The 15,893-nt window shown below is 40.2% G+C and overlaps 1 protein-coding gene across 9 annotated transcripts in view; it reads left to right on the forward strand.

Annotated features, from left to right (window-relative positions):
- TJP1 (tight junction protein 1) overlaps positions 1 to 15,893 on the forward strand; it is a 196,118-nt gene that overhangs the window by 138,839 nt on the left and 41,386 nt on the right. For all 9 annotated transcript variants that reach the window (XM_032990439.2, XM_032990440.2, XM_032990441.2 and 6 more), the window contains one exon: positions 13,132 to 13,188. In XM_032990439.2, coding sequence (XP_032846330.2) covers positions 13,132 to 13,188 — 57 coding nt within the window. The remainder of the gene's footprint in view (positions 1 to 13,131; positions 13,189 to 15,893) is intronic.

Consider the following 15,893-nt stretch of genomic DNA (forward strand, 5'->3'; position numbering starts at 1 on the left):
AAAAGGAACATCAATATTGTTTGTAAATCCAATAGTGTAGCCAGGATTATACTAAAAAAAAAAAAAATGCCACTCTATAACTGCTTGTGAATAAGCAGTTTTTTGTTACACACTAACGCAGCTAGGGTTATGAGAATGATTGAATGTATGTTATGTGAGTGATGTTTCTACATTCATAGTCAATGAATAATCCACCAGAAAATACTTTTATTTTTATGTTGTTAACTTTCTTTCTTGCCTGCTTCTTTTCCACCTCAAGGAAGCCATCACCAATGCCAGACTTCAATCCATTCAGAGTAGTTTTGCAAACAAAGGAGAAACTGCCATGAGGGTGGGAGTAGCTTTAAGATGAGGTTCTTGCTGCTCCTTAACCCTTTGTATTGTCAAGCAGCAGCTTTAAGGTGCTATTTTAACTATTATACTTGTTCTGACAGGAGAGTTTGCTTAAAGTCTTTCGGCTGCTACATCTTGGCTCTGCAACACTGTTGGACACCTGCTCAGTTGGCTCACACAGTTACTGAAATAAACCATCCTTTTTCTTAGACCCCATTCACCCCTTTCCCCCACTCTTGAAACAGAACTTCCCCAATCACTTCAATTTTTCTTAGTAGTGGATAACTTTAAACAATTTATATTACGTAGGCACTAAACATAATGATGCAAAAGACTGATGGAGATGAAGCAGTTAAATGAGCTGTAGGAATATGCTCCTTGGGATGTGGGAGTTCATCTGTAGGTCTGTGGGATACTGAATGAAATGTAGCAGCTTGGTATAAAAAAGGAAAGGACTCTTGTCTTCGCTGTTCTTTTGCACTATATTGTTCAGAAATGAAGTAATGGTAGTACTGACTAGTATTTACTAATATGTTTTTCATTCCAGATCTTCAACTTACCTTACCTGGTTTTGAGTTCTCAGTGCTATGTTACTCAGTTTTGTAACTGGATGTAAGGACAGTTGTAACATGCTGATTTTCTTCATCACCTACTTGATCGTGAATGTGTTAGCTTTAGAAATTGTGTTTTTCAGGAAGAAAATTCTGGAGCAGACTCACGTTGTGGACATAAATAGAGAGACAGGGAGACAATTGTTGTGAAGTGCCAAAGCATACTAGATTGTGCCTGCTTAAACAGATGTCTCTTCCCCTTCTTCAAGGTACATGTTTTGGAAAACTAGGTACCCCATTTCATGGTGCAATAATACAAAACTAGGCATTGTTAATAGGATGAGGATAGTCCTTTTTGCTGAGGAAAAATGATGTGTTTTCCACTTCCTGTAGTGGCCTGATAAATTTCAGGAATGTTTTCCTTGCTGGTGGCTGAAGAAGTGTTTCAGATGCGTTAGCATTAGTCACTACTGTAGGGTTTGTTACCTTGTCCTTCATCCAAGTCTCATGCCTGCCTCTGACAAGCATAGTATTGCAATGTTGCCCTCCCTAATTCTCATTCCTTCTCTCCCATTGACTACTTGTACTTTTTCTTCTTCTCTCCACTTACAAGCACAGGGCTTCAAACAAACAAAAAAAAAAAAGAATACCCAAACAAAAAGCCTGTTGTGATCCCTGTTATGTACTTTTTGAACCAAACTCTTTGTTACTATTGACTCCTTACTCCAAAGTCACTAGCAGTTTTCTAACCAAGGAAGTTATTCTTCTTCAAAGAGCTGTAATATTTAATATTGCTCATCATCTCTTCCTTTTTCAACTCCTGCATTTCTGTATCCTTGGCTTCTAACTTACTTTCTTTGAATGTGTAAAGTTAATGTGAGCTTAAAGTTTGTGATGTGTTCTGCAGATGCCTTAGTAGCCATATGACTGATAAAATTGAATCCTCTTCACTGATGGTTACCCAAATTGGGGGTGGGGAGAAATGCCATCTGTCTGTGTGGTTGTTGAGGGCAGGGAAGGATGCTTAACCCAGAATTTATTACTAGGAGAAGTTGGTTGAGATTCAGAAGGAAGAAATTTTGTACCTATAAAAATAATTAAAAAAATCTTAGTATACTAAGTGAGATGGTTTTTCATACTGAGATTCAGGTGGGAAAATATCAGGAAAAAAACCCCACAGAAGTCTGGCGCTACAAAAATAGTTGTCAGCTGATTTTACCGGGCAAAAGGCAGTGTGTGTGTGTGTGTGCGCGCGCGTGTGTTTGGAGTATCTGCATTTCAAATCTTAATTGCAGAAGAATTTGGTAAGTTAACCATGAAATTGATAGTACTGTTGTGGCTGGGCAGGCTTTCAAAAACAAAATCTAACAAAAAGCCCTAAACGTTTTGAGGAGAAATTAACCTATGTGTGTTGTTTTATTGTCAAGCTGGAAGATGGTGAGGCCATAATTCTGCTTCTGTAACTTGACCAAGGCAATGCTCTTAAATGTGTATTTGCTCTAATTGATATTTGAGAGCTTTGGGTAGTATCTTGGGAAAAACAACCCTGCTCTTGGTGGGGTATTCTTGTCTATCCTGAGGCTCCTGTTTGACACATCCTCAGAGTATAACAATCTAAAATTGACATGGTGTGATGCTTGGTAACTAGGTTATGATTTTCTGGATTAGAAACAAGGTAAGAGGCATTCTAGTTTAAAGTGAGGTACTTGAATGCTTTGGTTGCTGTGGTAATGTCTAATTTCATGTAGGTAATTTTTTGGTGGCCATATCTTATACTTGAATGTGTTTTGGCTTTGTTGTGTTTTAATTAAAAAAGCAATGGTCAGATATATAAGCCCGATGTAGGTTTTTTCTTTTACAAAACTAAGACAGTATGGTTTTTGTTTTCTGTAGTTCTGACACTGTATTCTTCACCTCCTCCTTCCCCAAGGGAAAAAAACAAACTGGAAGAACTCCAACTAATGTTCTTAACTGAGTGATAAAACGGTAACACCAAGCTGCATATAAGAGCAGGGATGGAGGCTGTGTCTGAGTTGGATGATTGGATTTGGTTTCAGGAACGTGCTGGAAATGTGACTTAGAGTAGTAATCACAGAGTAGTTGAAGTTGGAAGGGACTCGCGAGATCAGCTAGTCTAACCCTCTGCTCAAAGCAGTTCTCGCTAAATCTGGTTTATAGAATAACTGCAGAATAGTGAGGTCAGAAGTGAGCTCTGGAGATGATCAAGTGCGGCCCATGCTATGGCACGTTGCCCCGGATCTTGTCCATTTGAGTCTTGAACACTTCCAAGGGTGGAGATTCCACAGCCTCCATGGGCAGCCTGCACCATTTGACCACCCTCATGGTTTTAAAACAAACCAACCAAGTAGGTAATATCTGATCAGAATTTCCCGTTCCAGGTTGTGTCACTTGCTGTGGAACTGTGGTCACAGCTGTGTGCATTTCATGAGCTTCACTTGTATACTTCAGTACAGCTTATTCTACTTTGAGGCTGTAGTTTGAGCTCTTATGTTAACAGGGCTGGCTTACAAACTGTGCCACTGGCAGCTGCTCTCGGTGGAGTTGAGATGAACTGATGGGGAACTGATACAGATAGAAATGACCACATACATAAATGTAACGCTTGCACAAGTGTAATATGAGGGAGAGGGGTGTTTTTGAGGATGTAAACTAGTAGGAGGGCAGTGTGTACTGCTTAAGCAGTTACTTGTGCTAAAAGGAGTGCTTTTCAAGTTGTGTCCCAAGATGTAAAAAATTAAAATATCACATTGAGTTTCTTGGAGATCTTGCTTTTGAAATTATTCTGGAAAAAAACCCCCAAACCCAAACAAACTGATTTGAGCTAAAGTTTATCTTTAAATAAAGAGGAGCTAAATACTTTGAATAACGTATTAAAAACTGTACTCTAATTTTGGAATCCTTATGTCCTAATTATACTGACCTAGGTCAGTATGGTAGAGAAATGACTTAAAACCGAAAGCAATGTGCAAGTGATCTGTGCTTCCCTTTGGCAGTGTAACTTGGAGGGGATGGGGTACAAACATGGCTTAACACTTTGATTTTTAGCCTTTCTGTTCTGTTGTGATTTTTTTCATTCCTTTTGGCTCACATACTTGTCTGGAGTAGTGATCTGTGGAATGCTGCTTACCAGCGCTTTGGATTTTGTGATCCTACATGATTTCACTGCCAGCTGGAAAGCAAAACGGAAAGAAGCAAAACAGACAAGGATCCCAAATTCTAAAGCACAGTTTTCCCACGCCTTAGATATCATGAAGCTAGTAAACTTTGCTTAGCTGCTGGCTGATACTGTTACCAGGGTGTTTGAGTGGTACTCTTCATCTGAAGTGATTTGACCTAAGACCATTTGAGATGTATCTGCATTTGGGTCTTACATTCCAGTTTGTTTTGCTTTCTTATTCCTGAGTGCTGGTCTTCTGCCATTCAGGGAAAATGGTATTCATTAGGCATATATAATAAACACTTCTATAAATACTCAGATTTAACTGGACCACATACTGTTCTTGTTTAGGGCTACTTTGGAAAGAGGGTCTATCTTTTTTTTGTACTGAGCAGCAGCAAGAACAGAAAGATTTTATGACAGCCGGAGATGAGAGCTGTCTGTGATGTGCGAGACTTAGACTGAAGAGGCAATTCTGGATAAGTGAGTCATGCTAAATAAGTTGGGTATTACATGGGATGAGTTTAATACTGAGGGTTGTTTTGTTTTGGTGTGGGTTTTTTTGTTTGTTTGGTTGTTTTTTTCTTTAGTTTAGAGGAAATGGTGCCCAAAAGTCAGAGCAAAAAATGTCCAAGCAAAAATGTCTTGCACAAAAATTCATTAGGAAAACTAGCAGAAGGGATGTTTTTAGATATATGCGTTATTGATGTATTCAAAATATAGCAAGTAATCTCAGGAATTTTAGAGCAGGAAGCAGTGTAAATTGTATTTAGTAAGGTTGTATCCCATGGAGCAGCATATTGCTGTAGAAGGGTAGGGAGAATTGAGTGGAATGGTGAAACAGCTTAGATATTTTCAAAAATACGTATATAAATTAAGTTTAGTCCTAGTTTTTCTTCTCAAGGTTGTTATTCATGATGTAAAGATGACTGCTGTTGTCCAGGCAGTAGTTATGTACTATGGTAGTAGAGACTTTGTACTTCTAGATTAACCTGAGTAAAACTAAGTTCATTTTATTAACATGCAGTGTTGAGAATTCTGTTTGTTGTCTTCTTTTTTTTTTCTTTTAACCTGATTTGCACATTTTCATATGAAGACTAGCTTTAGTAATGGTGTCTGTCTTAATACAGGCTTTTCATGAGGTAGGCTGTTGACTACAGACAAGTGTGTGGGAAGAGTGGAACTCTTGACTAGAATTTTGGACCCATGAAATGTATGAAATAGGGAAAAGAAAGATGATGCACACTGCTTTACTTCTAGGTGTTTAGTACATCTGCTTGAGAATAAGGTTAGCATTTCTGTTTCCAAAATAGATCATAGAATGATAGAATGGTTTGAGTTGGAAAGGACCTTAAAGATCACCTAGTTCCACCCCCTGCCATGGGCAGGGACACCTTCCACCAGCCCAGGTTGCCCAAATCCCCGTCCGACCTGGCCTGGAACCCTCCCACGGAGGGGGCAGCCACAGCTGCTCTGGGCACCCTGGGCCAGTACCTCACCACCCTCTCAGGGAAGAATTTCTTCCTCAGATCTAATTTAAATGTGTTCTCTGTCAGTTTAAAGCAGTTACCCCTTGTCCTATCCCCACACTCCCCAATAGAGTCCCTCCCCACCTTTCCTGTCCCCCTTTAAGCACTGGAAGGCCACTCTAAGGTCTCCCCGGAGCCTTCTCTTCTCCAGGCTGAACCCCCCCAACTCTCTCAGCCTGGCCTCCCAGGGGAGCTGCTCCAGCCCCTGAGCATCTCTGTGGCCTCCTCTGGCCCCGCTCGAGCAGCTCCGTGTCCTTCTGCTGGTGGGGGCCCCCGAGCTGGCCCCAGCACTGCAGGGGGGTCTCCCCAGAGCGGAGCAGAGGGGGAGGATCCCCTCCCTGGCCCTGCTGCCCACACTGCTCTGGCTGCAGCCCAGCACACGGTTGGCTCTCTGGGCTGTAAGTGCACACTGCTGGCTCACAGGCAGTTTTCCATCCACTACTACCCCAAGTCCTTCTCTGCAAGGCTGCTCTCCAGCCACTCCTCTCCCAGCCTGGATTTGTGCTTGGGATGATGGTCAGTGTCACTGCCATGGGTGTACATTCAGACGGAAGGTGAGACTAAAGACTGGCTTCACAGTCTCAGTGATGAATGAGAAAATTCTTTTATACGGATCCTACAAGAGAATGCTTTTGTAGGTGTTTTCGCTTCCACTTTGCATTGCTGTGTAAAGAGATAAATAACATGCACTTGATGTTATTTGATGATCTTTGCAGTGGTCCCTGAGATGCTCTGTCTGATCTCTCTTGAGTCTTTTCTCAAAAATACATTCAGGGAAACAGTCTTTTCTCCTTGAAAAGAGTGATGGTCAAGTAAAAAATAAGGATAAAGGCTGCTCGCAAAGCTTAGCATGGAGATACCACAGTTCTGAGTGCAAACAGCCAGGTTTAGCAGTGTGCTGTTTGCTGTGTTTATCCTGCTTCAGAGTACCCTCCTCTTTGACTGGCTATGCTTGCTCTAGTAGTTGGTTCCCAGTATTTGAAATAGCTTAAATGTCCCTGTGGTACTCTGTAGAGTACATGTGGTGCATTGCGTATGTCGTATAAAGACTATATAAGACAAAGCTCTCATTTCAATTGATAAATTCAGTCTGATAATAGGATTCTGCCCTCATTGCACTAATTGCAGGGGAACAACTGTTAAAAAATTGATTTATTTGTTCCAGTCAGCTGAAGGTTTTATGATAAGACAATTGAAGGGAGTCCATTGGAATTTAAGGTGACTGACTGTAGTTTAACTAGGCAAGGACAAAGGTGAGTGTCTATAGGAAGTCTTCCTGGTCAGATTTGGAAACAACTTACTGTTCCAACTCAGTGCTGAAAGATGCTGTGTGTAGGGAAATGACCTCTTTGTTCCCTTCTCTGGGCTGTCTGAGGCAGATTCAGTTTTCTTCTCTGAACTTCCTCAGGAAGCTCTTTGTTTTGGGTATTGGTTTGGATTTTTTTTTGAAGTGAATGATAAATATCACCCCTTAAATAACCAACAAACCCACAGAAATTCTGGTAATGGTTGCAAACGCTAATTATTGTGATAAGCATTTGTAACTCTTGTTCCCACAAGTGCAATCAAAATGTATTGATTCCACGTTTAACCTTTACAACTTTGAAGTTCAGAAGCATCCTGCTGCTTAAGTAGATTTACCCAAGAATAATTGAGAATTAATTTTAGAAGCCAAATAGAAATACAGCAAGATAGATAAGGCGTATGAATGTCTGGTGTGTCCTTCTGAAGAGACTGACTCTAAATAAAAGTTTATTTCCTTCTTTTGATATAGCCCTTTACCTGTACTTATTTCTCTTCTCTTTTTTTCATGTCTTGAATAAGAAAACTATTTCTCGAGGTTCTTGTGATTTTATCAGCACAATAAGGAATGTTTTTAGATGTCGGCATTTTATTGGAAGTAAGGTGTACACAAAAGCTACAACATGAGGCTGCAAGCTTGGAGCAAAGATAGTGTTCTTTATATGATTGAGTTGGTGATCTGGTCATTCAATTTCTTGTAGTTTGTTTGTTGAGGTTGAAAGGGTTAGAGCAGGGACTTGAATCTGTCACAGGCAGTTTTTCTCTCTATTGTGTTTTGAGGAGAATAGAAACAATATGCCCTCTGAGGTAGCAGAAGTAGTTGCTTCATTTTATTGTCTGCAGGACAGCTGTCAATGTTGATCTGCAAACCAGGTTTGTAAAGATAGAAGTAGTACTTTATTGCTTTCCAAGTTAGGTTACTCTCGTGTTGGCCAGAGGAAAAATCTGAAAAGCTGCCTGTTCTGAGGTACATACTTAAACATGATTTTCTCTGAAAATATAATAATCTCATTGTCCTTAGTGAGAAATTTGTGGAAATGTATCTACTGTTGTTACACTTAACACTTACTGCTTATTTGTAGGAAATTACTGTTGAATTTCAGTAAGAAATAAGGTGATTAAAAACTCCATTGACCTCATGTATCAAAACCTTATAATTGAGCAAACAGTTGCTTAAAATATGACTTGTCATTCTTGACACACTTAACTTCTTATGAAATGTAGTTCAGTTACTAGAAGAATTATGTTTCTTGTTCTAAGTCCCCCTAGACTTGCAAAGCAACATTGGGAAACTAATCTGGCTTCAATTACAAGAATGTGTAGGAGCTTTGGCCTTAGTCTGAGCATTTCTTCTAGGTGTAGAAGTCTAAAGAAGTAAGTGTTATCCTGCAAGACGCCTTACCCCAGAAACCTTGCATTATTTTAGGTATAAGATACTAATTTCTGTGGCTGTTTGAATCTTTCCAAATGTGAACTTGAACTGTCTACTCAATCCTGTGAGTGGCTCCAGTGCTGCAGCTGGTAATGGCTTTTTCAACCGCAATAGAGGTAAACTGAGCAATGCTATTTGCAAACATGGCAGCATTTCTCAAATTGGTAGCTAGCAAGGCTGCTTTTTTTTCCTTCACAATGTTTGAAGGATGTGCTGGGTTTGTGTGGAAGGGCTTTTGGTAGCAGGGGAGGGGGCTACAGTGGTGGCCCCTGTGAGAAGCTTCTCAAAGCTCACCTGGCTCCAGGTCAGACCTGTCTCTGCACCAAGGCTGAGCCAGTTAGTGATGGTGGCTGTGCCTCTGTGATAACGTATTTGAGAAGGGGAATGTGGGAGGAGGAGTTGGGGTTGTGAGGAAGAGTTACGAGTGGGATACTTATGCAAACACAGAGGTCACTGGAAAGAAAGAGGAGGGAGGGAGGGAGGGAGGTGTGCTGGAGCAGAGACCCCCTGTATCCTGTGGTGAGACAGCAGGGCTGCCCCTTCTGCCACCCATGAAGGTCCATGGTGGAGCAGATGCTGAGCTGTGGCCTGTGGAGGAGCCCACACCAGAGCAGGTGGCTGCACCCAAGGGAGGCCAGGACTCTGTGGGGAGAAGCAGCCCCTGCTGTTGTATTTTGGTGCTGGGGGCGTTGCAACATGCAGGGATGACCCATGCCAGAGCAGCTTGGGAGGGGCTGCATCCCATGGGAAGGACTCACACCAGAGAAGGTTCATGGAGGACTCTCTTGTGAGAGGGGAGCCACATGGAGCAGGGAAAGAATGTGCGGTGTTTCTCTCCTCCCCAGCCCCTGAGAAGGAAGGAACAGCGTATTGACTGTAACCCCCATCCCCTGTCCCCTGCACTGCTGGGGGAGGAGATAGAGAGATCAGGAGCAGAGCTGAGCCTGGGAAGAAGGGAGAGGTGGGGGGAGGTGTTCTTTGGATGTGGTGGTGTGTCTCACTATTCTGCCTTGTCTGTTAAGTGTTGGTTTTGTTAGCGTTTGAATTAAAGTGATGTTCTTTTTCTTCCCTGAATGAGTCTGTCTTTTGTCCATGACTGGAATGGGTGAGCCACCCTTCCCTGTCCTTACCTTTTATTCCTAGACCTTTTGCTTCATTTTCTCCTTCCCAGTGCTGGGGGAGAAGGGGTGAGTGAATGGCTGCATGGTGGTCAGTTGCCTTCTGGGCTCAAACAAGGACGAAGGAGAAATCTTGATGCATAAGTACAGAATTCTAATCTTTTGGGGAAATTCAATCTTATGTACGTGCGCATGTGCCAGATGTATGTGTGAAGGTAAGAGTTGTTTGAGAAAAAGCACGATTTTTTAAAAAGAAAAATGGAAATCCCAGCTTTGATAAGCAGGAAGGAAATGTGATGAGATGTGGAACAAGAAATGTTTGTTGTTGTTTGAAGGATACTTGTAGCCCCCAAAGGGAGCTTTGTGGAAAGATGTTTACTTTAATATGTTTATATCTCAGGGCAATTTCAAAGATTAAAAAGTTGAACGAGATTTGTTACATCCAAGTTTATGAGCAAATGGTAAGTTGCACTACTTCCATACTGATGAATTGCAACTTCACGTATGACTTCAATCTTTAACTAATAATTTAAAAAACCCCAACAATCTGCAGACACATCCACTTGCCATATACAGAGCTGGGGTTGCTACTAATTGTCTGTATAACATGAGCTCAAGGAAACTCCGTTTTAATAAAGCATAAGCATAAAATAAATCTTTCCAACCCTGAAGTCATGATACTGTCATTCTTTTTATTCTTAATACACATAGAGAACCATAGGTAATACAGACGTAGCATCTGTAGTTTGCACAGTTCAGATGCTGTCAGTTGTCCACTTGCGTTTCAAAGATACGTAAAGGTCTCTATTAAAGCTACTCTAACCCTAGGCTGTAGCATCCTAGTATTCTCATATATTCCTAGTTTCTGGGGTGTTAAGCTATATATTTCTCAGTTCCTGCTGAGTCACCTTGATTTCACATAAATCAGTGGTGGGTGACGTTATTTGGGGTACCAAGCTTGGCATCAGCAGTCAGCAGGGCTGGCACCATCACTGCAGGCTTATGCTGGGTGCCCCCACCCCTTAATTGCTAGCAATGTTTGCAGTTTATAGAGACTTGGCAATGAAGTCCTTACAAGATTCCTGAAATTCAAATGTTGCATGAAAAATAGATCACTTCATGAGTATGGTATCAGAACAGGAACCTCAGCTGATGGTAGCACAAGCTAGTTCTTCTGCCTCGGTTGGCAGTGCTTAGTAGGGTGAGTACCTTCACAGGTCTTCATTAAGCTTCTCAGTCTTTTGTGAGTGAATGCAATTCTTTACAGATGAGAAGCTAACTCACATAAGCAGTCTGTGTCAAAGCCAACAACTTGCCTCAGGCTGCCTTTGAACTGTGTTCACTGTTCTTGATTGGACTGTTTGGGCATGCAGAAAGAATGAAAATAACATATTAGTTGATTTGCTGTCTAACTAATGGATATTTGATGTTTCAAAGTCTTGTGAATTTGAAATGACTGTATTAATAAAATCTAGGGGAGATGGTAACAATAGATGAGTAGAGGAGATAATGTGAGTAAGAAAATGGAGAAGAACAAGCACTGAAAGTGGAAAGGCTGAGCTTCTACGGAAAGGAAAAAGCCATTACAAATGGCAGCCCCAGTCAGTAGATTGATCAGTGAGTGGCTTGTCCAGTTTTGGAAAGGCTGGTGAGTTTATGTGGATGGGGCTTTGGGGTCTTTTCTTGCTTGTTTGTTTTTTTGGTGAGGTAGTAAGTCTTCTCACAGTTCTGAGAAATATGTTATATAGGTCATTTCCATTTTTTCATTGCTTAGCTGTTTTTGTTATCTTATCCTGCTCCGACTCTAGGATTGCCAATTCTTCCATATCCAGTGGGAACAGTACTTAGCTGGTTAAGTTGGGTTTTATCAGTGTTTGCCATATCCAGAACCAGTTGGGGTGTTTGTGCTGTGCCCTGTGTACTGATCTCCAACAGTGAGGTGGAAGAACTCGGAGGCATTGAAATCTGGTACCTTGTTAGCCAAGTAGCTCCAACTGTGCTGTGCAAAACTACCTCTGACTGCTGCTGGAGTGTTGTACCTGCATGGCATTGCCAGGACAAATGGAATAAATGAGCCAGTCAGGTTAGCTTCTTCGTTGATAATTATAGATAGAAATGAGGCAGCCATATGTCAATTAAAATGTGAATTTTGACTTTTGCAGTCCTTTATTGGATTTCTGTTGTACCTTTTTCTGAACAGGAGCAACTGAAAGCTTTTTGTTTTAGAAGCTTACTTGCAGAGATCATGTTCTACTTCTTGATGAGATATTTAGCCTGAGAAGGTCCTGCCAAAACTAAGACAGAATGAGAGCATCAGAAAGGGGGAAGAAAATCAGTATTCATTCACCGTTTAACAAGCAAAATGTTCTGTTTTGTTTCAAAGGTGGCTTTTGTGTGTAAAAAGTTACTGTTTTAATATATATTTGGTCTACTTTTAAAAAGCTGGAGAGAAATAATCTAATTCTGGGGTAGAGTTGAATCAATTTGTAATGCAAAGGAGTAACATTTGGTACTGAATGGAGGGCAAAATAGCTGTTTCAATTAAATATATTCCAATTAAGTTGCACCAACACTTTCAGGAGCAGTGAACCCTGAAAGAGAAATGAGCAGTAATGTAGCACATCCTAATTGCTGAAATTGGAGCATAAGACGTGGAGGGAAAAACCCCACAGCTTTTTGTGGTCATGAGAATAACTTGCTTTTTAAACCTAGTTACAAATTTTGATGTTATGAAATTGGATAAAGTTTTCAGAGATACTGATTGTGAGAGTAAACATTCCTGTTGCTGTTCTCTATTATAACACAGGACTGGATTAAAAGTTAGAAGTACTTTTGGTTGTAGTGGCTAAGTTAGTGTAACTGAAACAAAGTAAGGGTAAAGTAGATTTTTTCAAAGAAACCACAGTCCCATACTGCAGAGATGCTCGTGTTCTGATTCAGTTCTTTAGTGAGTAGGTTGCTTGTTTATGAGAGCGGAGGGTATGGAGGGAAAATGCTGGGCACTCCTCTGGAAAGGTAGAATATGTAGCAGCAGGATAGCAGGAGACCTCATGCTGTTAGCAGTGTGTTTCATGCTGCCTTTCTGCCTGGTTTCAAGCCTTTGGCTCAACTAGCTTTTCCTTCCTCATGCCATCTTCCCTTTCCAAATGTTTTCTTGTCATGGCACATTAAGTAGTGCAAGTGTCTGCTCTTTTAAGCAGAAATGTGGATATGTAAATATTGTCATAATGTTACTGTTTAATCTAGTTCCCTTAGAGGGCCTTGTTTATTTCTGCAGTGCCACTGTTCACCAAAGAAATTAGCCTACGGTGAACTGTGGAGTCTGTTAAATGTGACCTGTATGCATAATACAGTAGCACAGGTACTGTAATCTATAGCTGGGTGTTCATGAATTAGAGGTAATGTGCATACAGTCAGAACAAGCAAAAGGAGAACGGTCACAAAAGTATTAAGTAGAAATCTATTCTGCCTGTTCTTCCCCTGCCTCCTTCCCTGGCAGCATGGGAAGTTCAGATGTGACATATAAAGACAGGAAATGTGTAACAAATGAGCCAGCCCTACTTCTCTGTAGCTATTCAATATGAATATTAATGTTATTTCTGAGTGTAAGTTTCTATTTGTGGTATGACACAGTTGTTTGATACAGCTGTTGACAGTGAAGTCTAATCTTTCGTTTTTTTCTCCTTAGACCACAACAATGGAAGAAACAGCTATATGGGAACAGCACACAGTGACTCTTCACAGGGTAAGTTCATACAATTGGTTCTGTGTGCCTAACGCAGGATACTGGTAGCTTTTGAAAACAATAGGAAAAAGCCAGATGTCAGGAAGTAAAAGAAAAGGAAACTGTCATATTCCTTTGTTTAAATTTAGAAGTGTTGTAAAACCTCCATTTGATAGTAGCTCTGTTTGTTTGTTGGGTTTCAGAGATAAGCCTGCCTGCAAATAACCATGCCAGAAACAAAGCTTTAGATTACTTCTCTATGTAACTGAAAGTAGTTAGACAACTAAATGTTCATTAACAGTTGTGCTGTAACTATACTTAAAAGTTTTAAAAATTTACTTGCAGGGGCATAAACCAGTGTAGTTAAGTATAAATAAACGTGTTCTAAACTGCCTTATTTGCTTGCCACTTTGTTCAGCTAGTGTCTGAAAATAGCGGGTTTGGGGTGATAAGAATGCCCACCTTACACAAAGGAATGTGTACTAGGAATCAGTGAATAGAAAGACAGCTTTTACATTGCGACTGACTCTTTAAGTTACTCTTCAATTGATTTCCAATGTACCTATCCTGAAGCTGTGCGAGAGAGGCAGTAAGGAATGAGTTGCTTAGGGAAAGTCAGAACAAGGCAGGATGCCATTTCTGGCAGCAGCTTAGTATTGAAGTGACCATAGAATCATGGCCAAAATAGCTATATTAATTCCAACAAAAGGGGGGTGCACAAGAGTTCTTTCTGGTGAGCAAGTTGTATCATTTGCCTTCAATTCTTCAGCATAGAATCAAAGCACTTTGGAATTGTAGCATTGATCAGATGAATGGACCTTTGTGACTAAAAATGTTTATGAGTAGTTTGGCTGGTCAGATAGAAACGCTAGTTCTCTGTACAAACATATTACTGACGACTAATGAGTTTTATGTTGTTGATTCAAAATAACCATTTTAGTACCTGCCCTCTTAAGAAGAGAGCAGTTAAACTCAGTTTGACCAGAAATTGTCTAGCAAAGTACTCCTCTAACTGCAACCACACGTTGAAAGAAAAGAATAAGTAAACTAAAAATGTGTAGTGATGCTTACCTAAGCTATCCTCAAGCTTCCACAAATTTTTAGGTCAGCAAGTTCTTGAGCAGGAAGTATTACTTCTATATGTAATTGCCCTTTATGTTTTCTTCTTGAAGCTGTCCATTCACCCCTAGAACCTCTGTAAAAAAGTTTTTACTCATATTATTGATTAAATCAGTATTGTCTTATTTTCAAAAACAAACAGAAGATGCTGTAGCAGTGCAATGTTGGCTTGTAGACTTGGTTTCTCCTGAGGGGGATATTTTTCTGATTAATTGGAGCAGTAACTTCAGTGAGACCTGAAAATGATGAGTTCAGTCAGTGCATAAAAGAATCATGTAATACTGCGGTATGGTGTTACCTTGAACAAATATTGAAATAATAGTTAGGAACTAGAAATCATGTCTTTGGTTGTGCTTGCAGCATAGTCAAAAGTCCCTGTATAGAAGTGAAAATGTGTTTTGATTATAATTTTGATTATTAACTTCTGCCAACTGTAGTGGTTTATCTGTTTTGTTAGCTGAGTAAGGAGCTTTCATTTACATGTTGAAGACTGATGGCTGTTAATAACTTTGATAGCATTAATTCAGGCAATTAAAAACAAGCAATATTTTCCATCTGCCAGATTAACAGCATAAGAGTGTTGGTTTTGTTAAGCAAATTCGTGCTTACCATTTATCCTTAGCACTAGGAAGAGGGTTTAAGAGAACAACTGCATATTTGCTTGTGGGATTTTTGATTTTGCTTTTTTTGGTGATGTTGTAATATTGTTAGATTATCAAGTAAATGAGGTTACTTCAGTTTAGTTGGAAGGAGTGAAATGCATCCAGATTTCAGTTACTCGTAAAGATAGCTAGAGGTTAATAGAATTGGAATAGACTAGAAATGCCACTGTGGTTGTGGAATGTTTTCTGTGTGAATTTATCTGCTTCACTTTGAGTTACAGAACAGCAGAACTTGCTTTTTCTAGTGAAGCACACTGAAAAGCCCCTTTGATTTTGATTTAGATGAGGGCGCTAAGCTGGCTGTGAATGATGGAATTAATTACATTTACCATGTGCTGAATTTCTACAGGGTGGGTGCAAGTTGGGCTTTATGTTACTGGCTTCCTGTTTTATTGGTACACCTGCGAAGCTCTTGGGATTCACCCAAATTTTTTGTACCTTCTGTCAGTATTTGCTTTGAGAAATGAGCCTAGACAAGTTATTGAAAGAATCAGATAGTAAGTCCCCTTGGGAGGAGCAGAGAAGTCTGGAGTTGGTGTCAGTCTAGATTAGCTCTTGTCTCTTCACAAGTACCTTCTTAATGGCAAGCAGATCTGTTGTCCCTCCAAGTGCCTGAAAGGAACTATGTAACCATGGTTTCTTTTTCCATTTTAGTTGTTTTTTATTAATGATATTTGATCAAAACTAGTTAATGAATAGGGACCATTAACATCTTTTATAACAAATAGACTTAAAACGAGGGGGGAAATATAAGCATATTGTTAGGTGGTGTGTGTGTGTGCTGGCAAAGATACATAGAATAATCTTGATGACTTCTATTCCTGTTGTGAGACTCATTTTTGTCCTCTTGGTAATTCCAGCACTGTTAATTTCACTTTGCTGTAAACCTGTGTTGTTCTCTACTATAACTCTGTTGCTCCTGTGTATGGCAGAGTACAATTTCTT

This window comes from Tyto alba, unplaced genomic scaffold (assembly GCF_018691265.1).
Source record: "Tyto alba isolate M040663 unplaced genomic scaffold, T.alba_DEE_v4.0 Super-Scaffold_41, whole genome shotgun sequence".
Taxonomy (NCBI): Eukaryota; Metazoa; Chordata; class Aves; order Strigiformes; family Tytonidae; genus Tyto; species Tyto alba.